Source organism: Catharus ustulatus, chromosome 6 (genome assembly GCF_009819885.2).
Source record: "Catharus ustulatus isolate bCatUst1 chromosome 6, bCatUst1.pri.v2, whole genome shotgun sequence".
In the NCBI taxonomy this organism is placed as follows: Eukaryota; Metazoa; Chordata; class Aves; order Passeriformes; family Turdidae; genus Catharus; species Catharus ustulatus.
Genome location: NC_046226.1, coordinates 36914446 through 36934192, shown reverse-complemented (window position 1 = coordinate 36934192; position 19747 = coordinate 36914446). Strand labels below are relative to the sequence as shown.

The following is a 19747-nucleotide window of genomic DNA, read 5'->3' as shown; positions in this document are numbered from 1 at the left end:
TTTCCAGTTCAATTTAATTTATTAGCATCCTAAAATCTCTGCTTTCAGTACATACAGAACAACTTAATGGTTTATTTAAGAAATGGAAATCAGTATAAGTAAAAACTTGCCCACTGTTAGAGACATAATGCAATTATTTTTCTTGAACCACTTGAACTTCATTTTACTTTGAAATGGAGACGATCTGTTTTCCAATATTGCCTCCATTCATCATGGACTGGAAAGCAGCTTCAAGAGAAACAAAGATATAAGTTAGTGCCAAGCAAAACAAGCCAAGTAGCTTCTAAAAACAAAACCAACAATGGAGGAAGCGAATGTATTAACCAGCTCCCCAAAAAGGAGAGATACCAATTTGGACCTAATCATAACTGATTAGGTTATTGCTAAATTAAGAAGAGGGATTAAAAAAAAAAAAAAAGGCAGCAAGCCTGCAATAAACTGCTGAGGACAGCTTTGTGTAATAATTTTTAAAAAATTATTTGTAAGTAACTGTTCAACCTTATACAAATTAATTACTGCATTTGCTGTTTTTGTGATATGTCATGCAAACAGCAAAGAGAGACAAGGCATGATTGGACAGCCCACAAATGCTGTGGGTCACACAAACATTTGTGAAAGGAAAGGTTTTAAATATTGCACAATAGTAGGAGAAACTGGTGCAAAGAATATACCTTTGAGTAAACAAAGCAGGAGAGTATGATATATGACTGATATGTACACCAGTAAGGAGGAATTGGCAATTACTAGAATAAGTTGAAATCTGTAAGATTTAATTATCACTTAATTCTACTGGTTTTCAGTCTGGTGGGACTAGCAACTAAATGGACTAAATCATACTCTTCCCTATTCCTTGAAAGGGAAGCATTTTTACAACACATCTCATGGCTCATGTCACCAGACCCCCTTCATTTTTATATTTCCTTTGTTACAAATACTTCAAACAGGCTACAGAACATTTTGTTCTATTAAAAGAAATTAATTTTTACTTTCTTTGGTAATATACTTTGCCCTCTCTTGTGTGTACTTTTCATTTTATTTTTTTAATTAGCAAATCCAATAACAACCTCTGTTAGATATAAGTTCAAGGATTTAATTAAAGCATTTCCTTACTCACAAATTGAAAGAAAGGGGCAGCACTTTAAACCTCTAAGATCAGGATGACTATGACCACCTCCTAAGGTAGCAGTTAAGAATAAATTCTCCTCAGTACTAAAACAACAACAAAAAAAATCTGAATTTATCTTCAATTAATTTTTAAATATACAATAACTATCTTACAGAACATTTTAATAATTAGTGAAAAAAATATTATAACATTAAAAATAGTGGTTTTGATAAAATATAAAAATCTAAATTGGCAAATGAAACAAAGGAGGTAGCCAACCTCTAATGTCATTGTATATAATCAGGTTACTATTCTTCAAAAATGATGTAAATGTCTTACCACCGATGTTTGCTAAGCCTTCTACCACGGTCTCTCTGATCTGTCAATGCAAACAAGTCTTTTCAGCTTTCCTCAAACAGGAGCAGCATTTCACATTTCTTAAAAACATGCCAAGAAACTGCCATAGAAACCACCGAAATCTAAAGACTTCTCTCACTACAATGGACAGAGTACTTTTTGGGGTAGATTTCTTCATCAAGAGAGGCGTGAATATTTTCTGATAAATTTGCAGGTGATTTAATTCTTCAGTCAGATCCCTGCCCCTACCAAAATGTAATGTCCTGGCATTTTTCCAAGAAGATTACTGGTCACTTCAAGAAACAAAAACCAATTCAGACAGATCTCACAGGGAAGTCATGGTTAAGCATATTCTCATTAGAAAGTAATAAATGGTGATTATAAAGCTTGAAGTAAAATTTCCAACAAGATCCTCAAAAACATTCAGGACACTTAGCACATAAGGTACTTGAAAGTCTGAATCTTTAAGTAAAAAGGCACTTTTCAGCACCCTATGCTGAAATAAAGAATACAAACATGAGCAACATGTAATCAGAGAAGTCTGTCATAATAGGTACCTTTTAAAACAGTGTGATCTAATAAGCTTTCAATTATACTTACACATTTTTAAAACATCTGTTCAATCCTGAGGCACAGTAAGAGAGCCAGAGAAAGAAATTAGTCCTCTTGTAGTAGGAAACAGTATCAAAGGCCACAGATTAAATTTAGAAGTTCTCACCTTCAATTTACCCTCTTGGATCCACTGACAGAGTTGTAACACACTAGCTTCTTGTTTGTCCATGTAATTCAACACCAAGAATCTTTCCCTGTGAAAGAAAAGAACGAGCTTTGGTTTATGGAAGTTTGGTCAGTGTACTTGAAATTCTTTTAAAATCTTTTCAGAAAACAGTTTTGTTGAAACTGAGGGGTTATGAGCACAAATTAAAGAAATGTTGCTCAGGGCCTTGACAGTTTGTTGTGACAACTTTCTGCAGTGGGAGCTTGACAGTAACATCAGTTTAGGTAATTTTCTTCAGATATCAGAGAGAGAAGAGTAATAAAAATCAAGTAATAAAGTAGTATCACCAGAATAAGTAAATATTCATAAAATGTGAGCAAATTCCTATTATTTTTTATCTTTTTTTTTTTCAGTGATAAGGAGAATAATTTGTGAACCTGCAACTAGATGGTGAGAATAACAACTTTCAGGCTCCCCACAATTCTGCATATCCTGCTGTCACAGCTTTCTAGCAACTGAGAAATAGAAATTATCATCAAAAATTATATTTACTTGTAGGAACATACTGACTAAATTCTCCACTGCATTCTACTACGCATGGTGCAGTTTACTAATTTTATCCATTTTTAAGGTAAAAGGGACAAGGAAATATTTTAATTAGAGAAATCAATTGATCTGCACAGAAATCAAGTCTCCCCAATGTACCATAATGCAATGACTGGAAAGTCTAAGGCTCTCCTCCTAATCTCTGAATCCTAAGAGGAAATTCAGCAATTCCCAGAGTCACAACATATTAAAAATGTTTTGCCCATATATATCTGTCACATGTACAGTTCCATTATCTAATAAACCCCCAAATACTAAAAAAGTAATTTCAATATAATCACTGCATCAACTGCATCCTTATGCCTGAACTACGATATTTTGAGAGAAAGCACTTTGCAAAACATCTAAGAACAGAACTATAGCAACACCTTCCCTTGTACTAAAGAATTGTCAGGAATTACAGGACTAAATAAAGCAACCTCAAACAAAATGTAACAACTGACATCTATGATTCTATATAACAACATCCTTTCCCAATTTTTATGCTGATAAAGACAAATGTAAGGGAAAGGATCTACAGATACCATGATTTTATTTCCTTTTTAGGCATGGCAACATTTTTCCAATTACAAGTAGCTAATGCAGATTACAGACTACGCCCCAGACATCACATGAACAATCCACCTGGAACCTGGTCACAAATGTACCTTGTGATATTCCTTTCTTTCCGTATTTTTTCTATGTCAGCAGGCAGTGGAGGGGGATAAGGCACATCTTTGTTATACTGAGAAATCTGTCCACACAGGATGATATGGCTGTTCTGATTCATCTGTTTGGGACAGCATAAAGTGAGAAAAATTACATTCCTCAGTCTCAGAAGCTAAATTTTTCAGACGCAATAGATTTATTGCAAAAATTTCACTAGCCTCATCTCCAATAAAAGAGTGGAAGAATTGCATGCAGTCCCATTCAATCTATAACAACATTCAAATAGATAAAAATGCAAGGCAATAGTGGAAAAATAACTACTATACAGCCTAATGTAATTTAAAAAGACACTAAATAGAAGGAATATAGGAAATTGTTATCTTACTGTGGGCCCCCAGGATCAGCACCTGAAGTTGATCACTGAAGTGGAAAGCCTGCCGTGCTGTATTACAGGCTGGACTCCAGTATGAATTAATTGAAAGCTGGGCATGCAGATATTGGAGCATGACTAGAATAAACTTGACAGCTGGAATAATCACCTGACTTATAACTGTATCACTGATGTCTCCACCAACATTGTCAAAGTAAACATCTACACCACCTGGGCAGAGTTCACGTAGCTGTTTTGCCACATCTCCCTTCTTGTAATTGATAGCAGCATCAAACCCCATTTCTTGGACCAAAATGGAGCACTTTTCATCTGTGCCAGCAATCCCCACCACTCTAGAGCAGCCTTCCAGACGGCCAATCTGCAGGCACAAAGTTAAAAAAAGAAAACCAAAAACCCCAAACAAAGACAAAGTAGATAATTCATCAGCATAAAAGTACCAGTGGAAGGAAGGGGGTCCTAAGGGGTGTTACAGTTATTCCCATCCCACTAAACCCTAGGCAGCAAAGACTCCCATTTCATGTGACACAACTGCCTCTTGTCACTGCCTCCTCACAATTACACATGGGGCAGGTACAATCGAAATTTGCCATATTTTCAAACTCACTGACAGCAGAAGACTATGTTTGTTGTTAGAAATAATTAATAAAAGGAAAAAATAAATTGATTTAAATACAATCTTCATAGATTTGCTCATGCATTATTTCTTTATGCTTCTCTTTATTAGTAGGTCTAAAGTTTGCTTAATATTGATTCTGTTTGTGTATATATATATCTAGCAAGATATTTGTAGATATGCACCTACACACTGCAAACAGGTTCTGCAAAGCAGAGGAGGATAAAAGGACTGTAAATCTCAAAACACAAAGGATGTCATGGCACACAGCACAAAGGGTTTACCACATTACTATTTTCTAATAGAGAAAAAAAAAACAAAGTCTCCAGTCAATACAGTGTGGGGATGGCAGGCTACCATATAAATATATAATAAATACATGTATATTATACCATCTATTTTACTTGTGCTAGCAACAAGTAATCACCACCATCTGTTTTCTCCTCTCCCTATTTCATGAAACTTGAGTTTCACATGTAAAGTCTTTCACAGTGAGAGAGTGTGCCAAATACATGAAACTGGCCATTCCCATGGGATTATACCTGCTCATGTTTACAAAGATTTTATCTGTATGTTTAATAACCAGCATGTTTCAGAAGACAAAACTTGCTAACAGAGTATGTTTGTATGCCCTAAGCCCACACCTACCTGACCGGCCAAAGAGCCGCAGGCGCCGGCTGCTCCGCTCACCACCATGGTCTGATTTGCACCTGCGGACACGTGTCCTTTCTCCCTGATTCCCAACAGGGCTGTCAGTCCTGTGATGCCAGCTGCACCCAGAAAGTAGGAAAGGCATCCATTCACAAGCTGTGGAACCAGCTATGGAACACAAACGTAGGTAGGAGGTCATCTGTTTCTAAGGTGAGGTTTTGCTCTTTGATTGACTGAGGGTAGAAAACTAACTCGGGCAAGGGACAACTGCTAGGGACTACAGAACTATCTCTTGCTCTATTCTAACAATAAGTTTGTACAAAAATGTTATGCCTCTGTGGTTTTAGAAAAAGTTTTTAAACAAAGTAACTCACAGAAACTTAAATTATGGAAGTGTTAAAAAGCAGTTGGGAGATAAGAAGTTTCCAGAAATGGTGAACTACCCCTATGCTAGCATAAAGGATACAAATGCACCACTTATTAAATATGGTGTTTGCAGATCAGTGAGAGAGCCCTAAAGGAAGGAGATTATTGGAAAATATAAATTCTCAAACTACAGTAATTTTCTGTTATGAGAGAACAATGAACACAATATCCTTAATGCACTGAAATCTCTCCACTTTCAACCTAATATTGAATACACTTTCTATGTGAATGTAAAACTCAAGTAAAAGCTTCTACTAACATAAGTTAGAAAAAGAAATTAAACATACAGAAAGCCTTTCACATCTTACAATTACAATCTCATGAACAAGAAGTTCCATCAGAATTAAAGTAATTAAGAGAATTATTTAACTGAAGCAGCTTCAGGGATTTTTAGGGTTTTTTTAACAACAATTAAAATAATACTGGCCTGTTAACCAGCAAAATCGTTATGGAAAAAAAAAGATATTGATACAAGTTTTGGCACCTCTGAGTTGATCTGCCTTTTGAGAATTGATTGCTTCAACAAGGTACGCTTGTTTTTCACAAAAAAAAAAAAAAAAGTGTCATTAGCAACTATTTAGGGAGAAAAAAAGGGTTTAGGAAAAAACCAGTCACAACCTAGGCTTTGCATTTGTATTACCTTTTGTAGCGAGTCTCCATCAAGAATTGCCTCGGTCTGCCAGGGCCAAGTGAAGGAAGTTACAAAGTCTCCTTTAGAGAGGCTCTGGTGCTTGCTCTCCTCCACAACCCCGATGCCCCCACCATCAGCAACTTCAGACAGCTGCCAGGGCTGCAGGTAATCCGAGCCCGTGTCCTCATTCATTCGGCAGCGCTGAAAGACAAGGCTTTAATGAAAGGCTCTGGCGGAACACAACTTGGTTATGAGTTCAAGCTGAGTGGGGGATGAAGATGTGTTTAGAACCTCAAACACAAAGGGCTACTCAAAAAATCTCTCAACAAGCCCCAAGTATCCACAATTTTTTCTTAGATCACTCTTTCCTCTTGTTTGCTTAGTACAAAAGGAGGATGGACCATCCTGATCTCCTCCAGCAGTGTTACCAAAGCCAACACATTCTAGAGATGTTGGCTCAAAGGCACCAGCACAACTGACGACCACAGGCTCGGGTCTGATGAGAATCCTACAAATGCCCTTGCTCAACTGAATGAATCCTAGAAATGCAGGATTGAAAAAAAATGCCCACGAGTCATTTAGTCTATGCCTGTGCACTGAAGAGCAGTCCAATGTATGTAAACCATCCCTGACGGATCTGTTTAATGAAACATCTTGAAACACTATGTATTTTCTTTGCAGTTTCCCCTGTAGCTACAGCCAGTATTTCAGGATTCTTAAACTATTCCTTAATTCCCAAGCTAAATACACTTTCTTGAAATCTAGACTGTTTTTTTTTCTACTATTACCATCTACAGAGGGAATAAATGATTGAAATTCTCTTTATAGCAAACTTTTACAGACTCTGTCTGTATCGTTCTTCTTCTACCTTCACTTCCATTTCAACTCACAATTCTCCCAACCACATGACTTCTGTAATTTTGCATGACTGAAAAAAAAAAGAAGATAAAAATGCCAAGTTCAGAAAAAGCTGATACAAATAAATCTGCAATGGCATACCAGGGCTCACAGTCTCTTCCTGGTCCAATAAAGTCATATTCCTATATATATATCCCAATAATATAAATGCCAAATTCCTTCCCAATATAACTATATCAGAATGAATACAATTATTGTTACACTAGATGTATTTTGTTCTGTAATTGGTAACTTTGGTGTTAAACAGCATGACAGGTACAGAGCTGAAGGTATTTTAAAAAAGAAATTCTGGCTTAGCTCTAAGTCCATCACCTACCATGTAGGGGTCCACTGAGAGATAGAGAGTTTTAACACGCACTTGTCCTGCTTGGACTGTATCTGCTATTGTACTTTGCTCCAGTCGGAAGTTCTCAGCTACTGGTACTCCATTCTTACCTGGAGTTATATAAATAAATGAATCAATACAGAACTTTCTATAATCAATATGGGAAAGCCTTTTTTAAGGTAGTCCTTTTTAGAATCCATTAGGTTATATATTTACTCTGGTGTAAAAATACAACCAACTGCTCTCAGCTTTCTGCCTCTTCTGACTCAAGTGAGACTGAGGGAATACAGACTACAGCCACTGCACATGCACATGCTGCAAGGGCATCCCTTCACTTAAAGACTTCCTCAGATTAAACCTTCCCAGAAACATCCATAAAACTACGGCAAGAACCACAGAACTGGAGGCTTCATCCTCAGGTTGGTACCATATGCAGCAGATCAATCAGACAACTGGAACCACGAGCTCTGAGACAGACAGACAGCTTTGCCTATTTTAAGTCAGAGTGAATGCACAGCTAGAGCATGCTCTGCTGTACCATTTGAAACACTTAATTGCAGGTCACACAAAGTTCTTAACTCTTAAAACTACGTTAGCGCTAAGCAGCATACAATACCCCCTCCAAAGCTTAATGTCTTCTATACCAGATTTATGAACTCACTATTCAAAATACTGTGCTGATCCACAACAAGGCAAATGCGTAAGCAAGAAAGTAAGCAAAACCTCAACAGTCCAAACTTTAAAAAGAAACCCTGTGAAACATGAGAGGGACAAAAGATTCAATATTTACTACAAGGAAACAAAAATTAATAGTAACAAAATATTTTAGACATCTCTTACAATGCAAAAAGAATAAATGTGAGAACTAAAAAGTTATATTCCCTAATGTTTCTTCACTTTCAGCCCCTACACTTAGAGTTTTCTCATATATTATGTTTACCCTTTTTCCTCACCCAACAGTTCAGAAATCTGCATATACAGATTAAATAAATGCAGTCTGAATACACGTTATATATTTAATAGAAATGTATCTATATTAATACAATTTACTTTTATTAATAAATGCAGACAAATGTATTACAAATATATTTATTTACATTAATGGAAATTAATAACTTTATATAGAAACAAACACACTTTATTTAAGCTTTATTGCTGCATGCAATATTAGGATATATAAATGTCATTATCTCAAATTAGTAAGTGCTTCTACCCTCACCATTTTGGAGCATTAGGCAATCAGAACAAATTGCTTCTTCAATAGAGAGAAATACATACCAGGCCGGGAATTCAGCACTACTCTTTGTATAATCATCTCTGCTTTTGCAGGAATTTCACACACGATTTCTATAAAAGAAAATGTTGTTTGAAGGTCTGAAACATAAATTTTCTTGAAAAAATAATATGAGGCAAAGTGCTCAGTACTCAGTATTCAGAAACAGGATGAAATACGGACCTCCCCAACTTCAGCACCCAGGCCCAAGGAAGATATAAAGGAAGATATCATATAAACCAACCTCAAGTATAAAATAAACAAACATGTCAACAAGGAGTTTCCCCATTTATGTTATTAAAGCCCTGATTTTATACAATGTCACAGTAGCATTTACTGGAAAGATGGAAAACCATAATGTCCCATGCTCCTCATAAGACCGTCACCAGCCCCTACGAGGCAGAGGTGTCTGATTTGCTCTCCTGTGCTGACTGAGAACACCCTGTTCCCACATAACAGACACAGAGGCAGCTTTGCACACAAAGTCAGGTGCCACTCACACCAGAATGGCAGTTTGCAAGTACATGATAAGATATTGTTGTGAATGATGTTTTGTAAGAAAAAGCAATTCTTTCTATTAGCAGTGCCCAGAGATTGAAAAAATAAGATCATCATTCAACCTGTTCTACAGAAAAATTTCTCCTTGAATTTCAAGAGTTTAAAAGAGGATTGCAGATCTGTGATTTTGCACCTGTGAGACACAGTTATTAGGAGGAAATTACCCTGATTTAACAGGAGAAAAAACACGATCTCACACGCTTTCAGATCTAACACAAAATAAAAACATGACTACTATTCTCAGCCAACAGCCATAAATAACCAACCTCCACATGTACAAAGGACATTAAGGAATGAAACATGATAGCTGACATCTTTGTCATAATGTTTATTTTGCTGACAAGAACTGCAAATTGGAGCAAATCTAAAACAAGAGCCTAGAAAGAGTACATCACCACTTATCCAACATCTTTATTCTTTGAACATTGCAAAATACAGAACTTTTTGTATGTACTGCTACAGTGCTTACATAACAGCACTCACAAACCACCAAAAAACTATAGCCTGGAATGCTGAAAAACAATTAAAAAGTTATTAGGAGAAAAGGTGCACATCCCTGGCCATCCCTCCCCTCTAAAACACACAGCTGACTCAAAACACAAGCATCTTCTTAAAGATCAAGGTTTACCATTTTATAGTATTTGCACTTGAAAAGCTTCTTATTTGACAAGAGTTATTAAAAAGTTAATTTCTTTCCAGTATTTCAACACTTAAGGATGCTACAAGATAAGCTACAGAAATGAATCTCATGTGTCTTTACAGCATCACACTACTGAAAAATAAGCGACTTGCAGAGTTCTTCAGACAAAACAATGTAGAATAGTCTACAACAAAAGGAAAAAACCCCACACTTCAATGAAACTATTAGTTTCATACTGTTTATAAACAAAAACGAGCATTGAAAATTAAGGACTTAACAATTAAAAAGTAAAATAAAAATCCATCTTTTTACCCACACAGCTGATACAATCTCTAGAAAATAAATAACATAGAACCCCAACAGGAAGGACGGTGAAGAATAAACTTTGGCAGATACTACTTGAACACTGTACGCAGTTATAGACTTCCTGTGTGATCATGGACACATCACTCTGGATTTGTTTGACAGAATATTTTTCAGAACAAAACTCCAAAATATTCCTGACAACATCTGCCCAACAAAATTGCATTCAAGCAGTACAACTGTTATCCTCAGAGGAACTGATTTAGCATCTGAGAATTTCTTCTAATACAATGAGAATTTTATAAACCGTCAGATGTGTCCAGTTAGTTTAAAAGGACAGGCCTACTCTAGTAAATCATTTGCACACATTCACAACCCAGTTTAAGTTTATAGCCACTAATCATACTGCTCTGCGGAGCAATAATGAGTTAAGAATGTAGTGAACATGAACCAACAGCACCTGACAGCTCACATGAAGTCTGGGCACATCACTCCTCGATATATACTATCCATACCCATGGCTGAGGGTTTGAGCCTGTTTATGAACCACACAGAGCAGGCAGAATTGTTGTACAGCTCATGCCTTACAGAGCAGTCCACTGTCAAAACTGCTGACTCCATTTTTGTTAGCCTGAAACTAAATATGTGTATTATGCAAACACAAAACCCCAATCTGAAAAAGAGAGGACGAAGATAATTTTTATTGTGACTAACACACTCCTGAAATATCTGCTTTCTATGACTATACAGAGGAAAAAAAGCCCAGTTATATAAAAGAAAAAAAAATCAAAGATATTAATGTTCTAAAAGGAGGACAAAGCAATACAGAGCAGCATAGAAAGATGTGAGTAGAAAAATTATCCAATGTAAGTTTAGACTACTTCTTTGAATGCCTGACATTTTTGAAGGAACAAAGCCACTGTTTATTTCCTAGTTTGTTTTCACAGCTTTTGTTTGAGGAGACTGTGTACTGATTCAGTTTTAAGATCTTCCAGATATTGTGAGTAGGTGGAAAAAAAGTGAAACTGGCAACTGAATTGTCACTGATTCCATGACAGCTGCCACAGCAAATGCAACACTGCAGATGGACATTTACTTCTAAATAGGACTGCACCTACAGTGGAAGTCAGCAACACCATTACACAAGCAAATGATCTCAGTAACACCCCAACACAGCAAGAATCAAACTTTCCTCACATTAAAAACAATACAGAAGCAACTAAAGAAAATAAGTAGAGGCACTATCTTTTAGCACTGTATAGTATAGTGCTCACTGTATAGTGAGGAAAGCTTTTGGAAAAAGAAAAGACATTTTCTTTAAAGTGAAATAAAGGGGATTTGTATCATATACACAACTTTTTTCAATACATGCATAGTGCCAGTGTGCAGAATGCTTTTGACTATTTTTTAAAATTAAAACACAATTAATATTTTTTAGCTTTTCCAAACAAAACCAATGTGAGTTGGTTTTACTCTTCACATCACATAGAGTAAAAATTCCAAGTTTTAAAATCATTGTGCAGTGTCAATCACCTGATCCACTCTATGAGTACATCAGGAGCATTAAGCAGCACAACAGCAGCATCTTCAGGGCTGTCTCAAGTATGTTTTAGCCCAGTTTTATCTCTGTCTTCCCTTGCCTTTGTTTCCCCACTGTTTCAGAGACAACTCCTTTTTAAAAGTTAAATAAAATCCTCAGTGCTAAAATGCTCCAGTTTGTTTGTCCTGGGCTTGGTTCCCAGAACTTCTTGTTTCTGAAACTGCCCATAAGGCAGAGTTTTCAGTTGCCTATACTCTTGCCAAAACGAGTCACCTGCTTCCAAGTCATTAAAGCCCATGCCAGATGCAGTCCAGTTCAAAAGCAAAAGTAAGAACAGGTATCCCTGTATCAGGCACAGGCAGCAAGGAGGAATACGGCAGGCAATCTAAACAGAGAACAAGATTTGGAAGTCTTCTGAAAATGTGATGTCAAAATGGCTGGAGCAACAATCCTCAAAGGAAACCCGAGGAAAGACATTTCAAGAATGACTGTGAATGAGGAACATGCAGGAAGGAAAGATGGGAAGAACTGGGACTAGGAGTCAGTAAGAACCGAGAAACATGGCAAGAATAGCAACTTAATGGCCAGTAAAAAACAAAAGAGCAAAACAGAATGGGGGAGAGAACTGAAGAAACTGGGAATGATGAATGAGACCAAGCAAACTGAGATTGGAATGACTGGTGAAAAAAAAGAAGAGACAACTGTAACTGGCAAGGTGAGGTAAACTGAAATGGAAAAGCAAATGTAATGATTAAGTTCCAAAGCTTCTACCAGCTCCACTAAGGAGCTCTACATTTGATGAATGTTAATTAATGGCAAGCCAGAATCGATACTGACTGTCATGAACAGAGAAGAATGCATGCCATAAGCTAAGTACTTTCATGAACTGAACTGTGAAAAACACATTTTACCGTTTCGGTAAAATTTAAAAGGTTTAATAAAAAGATAATAGGAGACACACATAAAGCAAAGGGTTAAAACGGTTGGGTGCTTGGTAAGCTGTTAAGAGCACATTGTTGTTTTGGGAACGCTCTTTTAAATACATTTTACAATACATTAACTTGTTGCATATTAATAGTTTTTTATGCATAGTTTAACTTTTTTTGAGAACTAACTTTCGCTATTAGAAAAAAACTTTTATTTATACAGAAAAGTTATTTTAACATCATACATATAGAATTTATTTTAATAGTTGCAAAAAGCCAACCATATGTCATGCACTTATAACAATACCAATAAATTTAGATTTCCTAATGTTCCATGTCTCATCACTGAACTCTCTGATGAGAAGTCTCTCCCACAGTGTTTTCTTCATGTGGATTTTCTGACACACTACAAGAGTTGAGGGTAAGCTCCAATCTTTCCTCCAAGGAAGAAGTAGATGAAAAAGAAAGACAATAGTAGTAGGACCTTGATCCAGCCATCTCCTTTTTTGTATTCCCAAGAAGACTAATATCTTTCAGCTTTTTATCAGATTTCACTGACCTACAGAGCAAAAGTTCCAGTAAGTGTATACATTCATATTCTATCTATACATAAACAGGACTTTTTCAGATTTAGGTGCCAAAAACATATCTAATAGCTTTTAGGTACCACATCTTAAACTTTTTTTTCTGTTTTAGTAAGTAGTTGCACTGTATTGGAGTTGCTGAAAATGGTTTACAATATCATATATGTATATATACATAAAGCCTATTTCTTCTTGGCAGAATTTCACATAAGGAATGCAGATTGCTCCCAGGAGGGCAGGAGCATCACCTGATTTTTTTTTATTTATTTATTTTTTTTGAGAGGCCTATAATGCAGTTTGCAGGCTCCTAAGTGAGAGACACCTCAGAGAGACTACCCAGGTTCCCAGGTATGCCCAAAGACCTAGGAATTTAGAAAGCAGCGCTGCCAAGGGTGGAAGAGGGTGTGGAGAGAGCCTTGCAGACGGGCCATTAGCAGTTTCTGAAGGCGCAGAGAGAGCAGCCCAGGAGAGAGACCCCGAGAGAGGCAGAGGCAGCGCAGGGGGCTCAGTCCCACAGGCTGGTCCGGGGCTCCCGTGGGCTCCGCTCCGTCACCGCCCCGGGACCAGGAGGCTTTGATCAGGCGGCTTAGTAAAGCTGGATTCCAGCTCTTTTTTCCCCCGTGTCCCTGCCTGCGCTGCAGCGAGGAGGTGCTAATCCCTAAAGATACGGCTCCTGGGAAGGAGAGTACAAGCACCCCCGCAGTGCCGAACCCGGCTCGCCCCCAGCACCGCCGCGCCCCTCAGAGCCCGCAGCTCCCGCTCACCTTGAGCCGACCGAGCGCCCCCGAGACCGCCCGGGCCGCCGCGCACGCGCGCGGAGCTTCAACAAGGAAACGCTGCGCAGGCCCAGCCCGAAAGCGGCGATGGCCGAGAGCGCTGCTGCGGCGTGAGGGGCTGAGGCGGGACAGCTCCTGAATCACACAATCACAGAGTCACACAGGATCGGTAGGGGTGGAAAAAGCCTTCAAGAGCACCCAGACAAACCTTTCACTGAACAGCACGTTGTCAGTTAGGCACGGCACTAAGTGCCACATGTTCCTTGAACACCTCCGGGGAATGGCAAGTCCACCCTTTCAGCTAGATTCCAGTTAATGCTTAATAAACAATTTAGTGAAGAAATTCTTCATAATGTCCAGCCTGAACCTCCTCTGGCATAGCTTGTGGCCATCTTCTCATTTGGCCTGTCACTGGCTGCCTGGCAGAAGAGACCAACCCTCACCTGGCTACAACCTCCTTCCAGGTCTTTTCCTCAGGATAAACTCCTCCATCTCCATCAGCTACTTATCAACCTGTGCTCCAGACCCTTCCCCACGTCCTTGCCCTCCTCTGGATCTGCTCCAGTACCTCAGTGTCTTTTTTGTCATGACGGCCCAAAGCTGGACTCAAGGTGTGGCCTGACCAGTGCTGAGTGCAGGGGGACAATCCCTGCCCTGCTCCTGCTGGCCACACTATTGCGGATACAGGCCAGGATGCCTTTGGCCTCCCTGGGCACAGCTGGCTCATGTTCCTTCTGCTGTCAACCAGCATCCCCAGGTCCTTTTTCTCCAGCAGCTTTCCAGTCACTTTTCCCCATGCCTGCAGTGCTGCACAGAGTTGCTGCAATCCAAGTGCAGGATTTAGCACTTGGCTTTATTAAGCTGAGGTACTGCGAGAAGGCATTTAGAGTTTATGAGGGCAAGGTTTCTTTGTGTCACACTGGGAGATGTTTGCTCCTCCCACGTTCCAGTGGATGAGATTTTGTTCATTGCTGCAATATAGGGTTGTTTGATAGCTATTCCTAAAATTCCACTAAAGTTGCCGTTGTGTGTAGTATAATGTATTTACTATATATGTGCTATTTCTGTGCTTGAATACAGACAAAGATGTTACTTACCTTAAGAAAAAGGTTGTAGCAAGACACAGAGCTCTCCTGGGATGAGGCTCAGGTCCTGGTACTGCCTGGCATGATTACTCTGTGTACTTGCCCTATGTTGTAGTGATTCACTGTGCTGTAAGGACAAACAGGTCTGTGAAGTGGCCACTGGTGGCAATTATTGTGGATCCTGAAGTGACTGCTTCAGCCTGGACAAAGTCTTCCAGACTAATGATTCTGATGACTTTGCACTCTGCCTCTCATATAAAGGCAGGCAAAGCCTTTCTGTTGTAGCTTAGTATACTGTGGTGTAGCACTGTAGTATAGGTTTAAGGGAATGATTTCTATTTGTTCCATCATAATATACAAAACTTTGCATTTTACATTAGTTGAAATAAAATCGTTGGAACTGGAATGGTCTAGAGGGGGAAAACTTAAGTATGTTAATAAAGGAATTTTTACTTCCATACATTTTTTTCCCCAACTTGTATCATCTGATCTCCTGACAGGTGATTGCAGGTGTAATGCACTGAAAGCAAGTCTTCAGGGTTGAAATCATCCTCAGAGTTTCAGATGGGCACATCTTGTGAGTAGGAGGCCTGTGTTCAAAAGAATGAGCACTGACTTGCCTCCTGCTTGTGCAAGAAAAGAGCAGCACAATTACAAAAATAATTCTTTCAGAAAACAATGTCACAGGTCATTACATGAGCAAATAGGAAAATATTATGAAATGTATTACTGGAGAGCTTCCTGTTCATTTAGAAGTTGTATATCTCATTGACTAGTAATAATTGAAAGGAAAGTGGGGAAAGACAAAAGGTATGTTGTATATTGGCACACATACATATATTTTTACACCTGTATTATGTAATATAATGGCAATACAACTTCTGGGATTTGATAAAAGTATGTAAAAAACTCCAAGACCCTTAAGCTAAACACACAAAATAGTATTTCAAAATCTTTGTACAACCCCATTTTCTCTTGCCTGGCACAGGGTGGCTGTGTTTCCTCTATAAACAAGATTATCCTGGAGATAGTTGCAGCAATCATCTGTAGTTTGCTGTTTAACGTTTTTGGTCATACACATATACACACACACACACACACACCACACACACACACACACACACACACACACACACACACACACACACACACACACACACACACACACACCCCCCTTGTCTCTTTTGTTAAGTACTTGTTAAGTGAAGCTATTGCAAAATAAGCTTAGGTGTGAATTTAAAGTGTAGCGGCTATTCTGCACTGACTTGGCTTGTGGATGTTTTTTCTATTCTAAAAATGCTGGTTTTGGGGTTTAACTTGATTCGTGTCAGATCTTACTAAACCACACAAAGTCGCCCCATGTGAAATAAAACGGTCTATGCAAGCAGCCCGTTGTGGAATAGTTGTTACAGAACAGATACTAAGGGCTGCTACCACTTATAAACAAATCTAAATTAACATTGATGTGATAACTTTAAAGTCAGTCAGAGATGGGGCAGGGATGAAATGGAAGTATGTGTTTGAGCTGGAAGATGGTTGTGGTCATGGACAGCAAATCACTGCTGACTACCCAAATAGGGAATGTCATTCAGGGGAACCTATCTTCACTGAACAGATCCTTAAGATGTCCTCTGACTAGCTTCAAACAAATTTGAGAAAGCAAAAACATTTCTTAACCTCATGGTGAGATAAAAAAAAATCTCATTTGATCCTTTTAGAACAAAGAGGGGGAAAAAGAAGGTCGTGGATAAAAAGTCATTAGCTCCCAAAATTGTGTGTAAGCTTGGACAAAGTGTAAAAGTGAAACAGCTGTCTTGTTAAGAGTGGGTAAAATCATATTGTCATCAATTTCAGTGAAGCCAAAATTAATAGTTAAAAAAGAACACAAAAATCAAGATCTGGAGGCTTTCTTTTTTTCCCCCTCCTAAGATTAACTGATTGTCTAGCTGAGTCCAAACCACATTTTTGTTCATGTTTACCTGCTCTCAATATAGAAGCAACAAACTTATATATTCTGCCTACACTGTGAGGCTTAGATGTTATAAAAGTGCAAAGTTATCTAATCTCCAGGATTTGCTGGGCTCATGGGTAATATTTATTAGAGAATGCCATAATAATTCTCCTTTTACACATTGCCACATTCATGGGTAGCTCATTCTTGGCAGATATGTGCCTTTTCTTTATTACTCTTAATTAATGTCACTATAGTAAGTAGTCTTTAAATCTGTCTAGATGAATAATGCCAATGTTGCTTATGTAACTGAAGTGCAGGTGTGTTTTGGCCATAAAAATTCCCTGGGTATGCATGAGCTCAAAGTGACAGCAAATTCTTTAGCCTGTGTGTGTAGGGAGCAAAGTGGTCTATGAGGTCTCTCAAGAAACAGCCTTCATGAAATCTGTGAAGATAAATGCTCAGTTAGATCACTCAAATCCAGCACAATTTAAGTCTTTATTTTTGATGTAGTATGCCTCTTATATGATAGGAGAGTAAGATGCCATCTTCTGCTGTGGGGAAGCATTTTTCTAAGGGTGCAGAAAGTCAGAGAAATATTTTTAATCTATTCTTCAGAGAAGGGAGGTATCTTGAGAAAAGGTGTATTTCTCCACTGATAGAGAGGCCTTGTGGAAGAACTTGGTGAACCCTGTGTTCTTGGATAACAAAACCAGTTTGCTTATCCTACAAATTGTAAAGCACAGTTTCAGGTTGCAGTAAGAAAAATTATTGCAAAGTCATCTCTGGTAGATTTGGTGTTTCTGGTTTTCTAAACTATTAGTTTACTAGACTTCAGTTAAGTTTCTTGCCCTTGTATCTGAGCCAGGAATGAGAAACCTCCCCTGTTCACTCAATGCAAAGTGAGCCAACAGCATGAAGTGCTATTGAGAGTAATTTGAGCTAATCCATGTATGTTTGCATGAAATAGCTTAGGTGTTTGCACATGATTTGTTCTGGCAGCAAAGCTGTGGATGCAGTAACTTCAGGAGAGGACAGAAACACCTTAGGTCATTGTAGCCATTGGCAGTGACTCTGAATCAGCATTAATGATGCAATATATGAATAGAAAAAAATTAGCTTGAGACAGCTGCTGAGGTTGAACTGAGTTATTCATCTGGTTTCATGTCAGAATGACATGCTGTGCTGTAGGGCCAGTTTAAAGGTGATTTTAACTCCCTGTTAAAGATGAACAGAGCTGAAGATTTTAGGAAGGGTTGATAGCTGGGGACAGCAAATTATCATCCAACTCAAGTTATGCCATCCACTTCTGAGTTGCTTCTGCTTTTGTAATTTTTATTCATGCAGGTCCTCTTTTGTAAAAAGAAACTTACTCCACAATGTGTCTGAGACTAATGCCTTCTGATGCTAATTGCTGCCTAATCACAAAGTGGGCTTCATCTGTACAGGTAAGTGTACAGATAAAAAACAATTGCTACTTTTAATGGTAACTTAGTTTTCTGATGTTTCATGCTTGGAAATTTCTCACCCATCTTTCTTTGTCATCATTTCAAGACCTTCATCTGGGTTCTGGCAGGCCAAAGGGCATAGGTAGGATTTGGATTTGCTCTGTCATTAACAATTTTTGTGATGGTAAGGAGGCTTTGCTCTATAAACATACTTTGCTCGTCAGGACTACTGATTTTGATATAGGTTTATACAGATGACTATCTGTAGGACACATCTTGAAAAATCACATTCATTTTAAGGTAAAAAAACTTCTTTTGTAAATAAAGAAAAATATAATATTACAATAGCACACCTTGATGTGTGATTTCTGTAAGGAAAACACAGGCTCAAAAGTATTTCTCATAAATGTTGGGCCTGATCTTCAACCATTTGGTATTTTACAAAACCTTCTAATACCATAAAAAGTGAACAGAATATGTTATCAGTTTAATCTGATACTGATTATTACTGTTTGATCATCATAAACTTTTATTCATGCTTTTGGCTCCTTATCTGTCTTTGCCTTTTCTTCATCCTTAAGGGAAGAAACAAAATACTGAAGTGCTTGCTGCAGAGAATGATCTTCCTGTTGCCTTTATTTTGTTAGTGACAGTTTCTTAAAGCCATTTTGGTGTAACTGCTTATTTAACTTTTATAAATGACCCCAGCATTATGTAGATGAAAACAATCTTGCTGCTGTGCAGTATCATGTCAGGATCACATCTTTCATTTTTTACTGCAGCACACTTGGGGAAATTAAGAACTTCTATTTTAGAACCACGCTGCTAGATAAGCAACCTACATCTGTGTAGGAGGTTTCTTTCTTTATTGCCTTGTGTGCCATTTCCATTTAATGATACCTCTCAGTTACACATAAAAAAAGAAGATTCTACTAGTACTCTTTCTGAAATCTGCAACCAGTGAAGTATTAATATAGGTATGGTTTTTTGTCATACTCAGGATTCAGATATGTCTGTTTCACAACAAAAAGACCTTGAATTTTCCCAATGTAACATGCAGCATCACCACTGAAAAGTTAAAATTAAAATGTTGTGTATGCTTTGTACTGCAAAATTGTAATTCAAAACAGAAAAGATCTAAAGATTTTAAAATGAAGAATACTGATAACCTTGAAAGCATTTCTTCTTACTGTTGGCTTTTTGAGTTTGTCTAAGATGTACTGCCAGATTTGAAAAAAAAAAAAATTAAATGCAAGTTATGCCTTATTTTTATT

At 37.9% G+C, this 19747-nt stretch overlaps 1 protein-coding gene across 3 annotated transcripts; it reads right to left on the bottom strand.

Annotated features, from left to right (window-relative positions):
* PTGR2 (prostaglandin reductase 2) lies at window positions 1-14072 on the bottom strand. Of its 3 annotated transcripts, XR_006162992.1 has the most exons (11): window positions 13978-14072; window positions 8668-8736; window positions 7381-7499; window positions 6156-6347; window positions 5087-5257; window positions 3974-4183; window positions 3434-3555; window positions 2181-2268; window positions 2063-2087; window positions 1445-1484; window positions 191-228 (listed from the first exon to the last, which is right to left on the bottom strand). XR_006162992.1 is itself a non-coding variant. In XM_033061483.2 (10 exons), exons 2-10 carry the CDS (start codon window positions 8702-8704, stop codon window positions 164-166), a joined length of 1044 nt encoding a protein of 347 aa, XP_032917374.1. In that variant the 5' UTR covers window positions 8705-8736; window positions 13978-14072; the 3' UTR covers window positions 1-163. The 3 variants fall into 3 exon arrangements, 2 of the variants coding, with proteins under 2 accessions (XP_032917374.1, XP_032917377.1); XM_033061483.2 differs by lacking the exon at window positions 2063-2087 and having other exon boundaries at window positions 1-228; XM_033061486.2 differs by lacking the exons at window positions 2063-2087; window positions 7381-7499; window positions 13978-14072 and having other exon boundaries at window positions 1-228.
* Window positions 14073-19747: the final 5675 nt, after the last annotated feature.

Coding starts and splice junctions, on each gene's coding strand:
- PTGR2 (XM_033061483.2), bottom strand. CDS start 8,704: ATGATTATACAAAGAGTAGTGCTGAATTCCCGGCCTG. Junction 6,348..7,380: donor TCTCAGTGGACCCCTACATG/GTAGGTGATGGA, acceptor CTTGTCTTTCAG/CGCTGCCGAATGAATGAGGA. Junction 3,556..3,973: donor GTGATACAGTTATAAGTCAG/GTGATTATTCCA, acceptor TGTCCCAAACAG/ATGAATCAGAACAGCCATAT.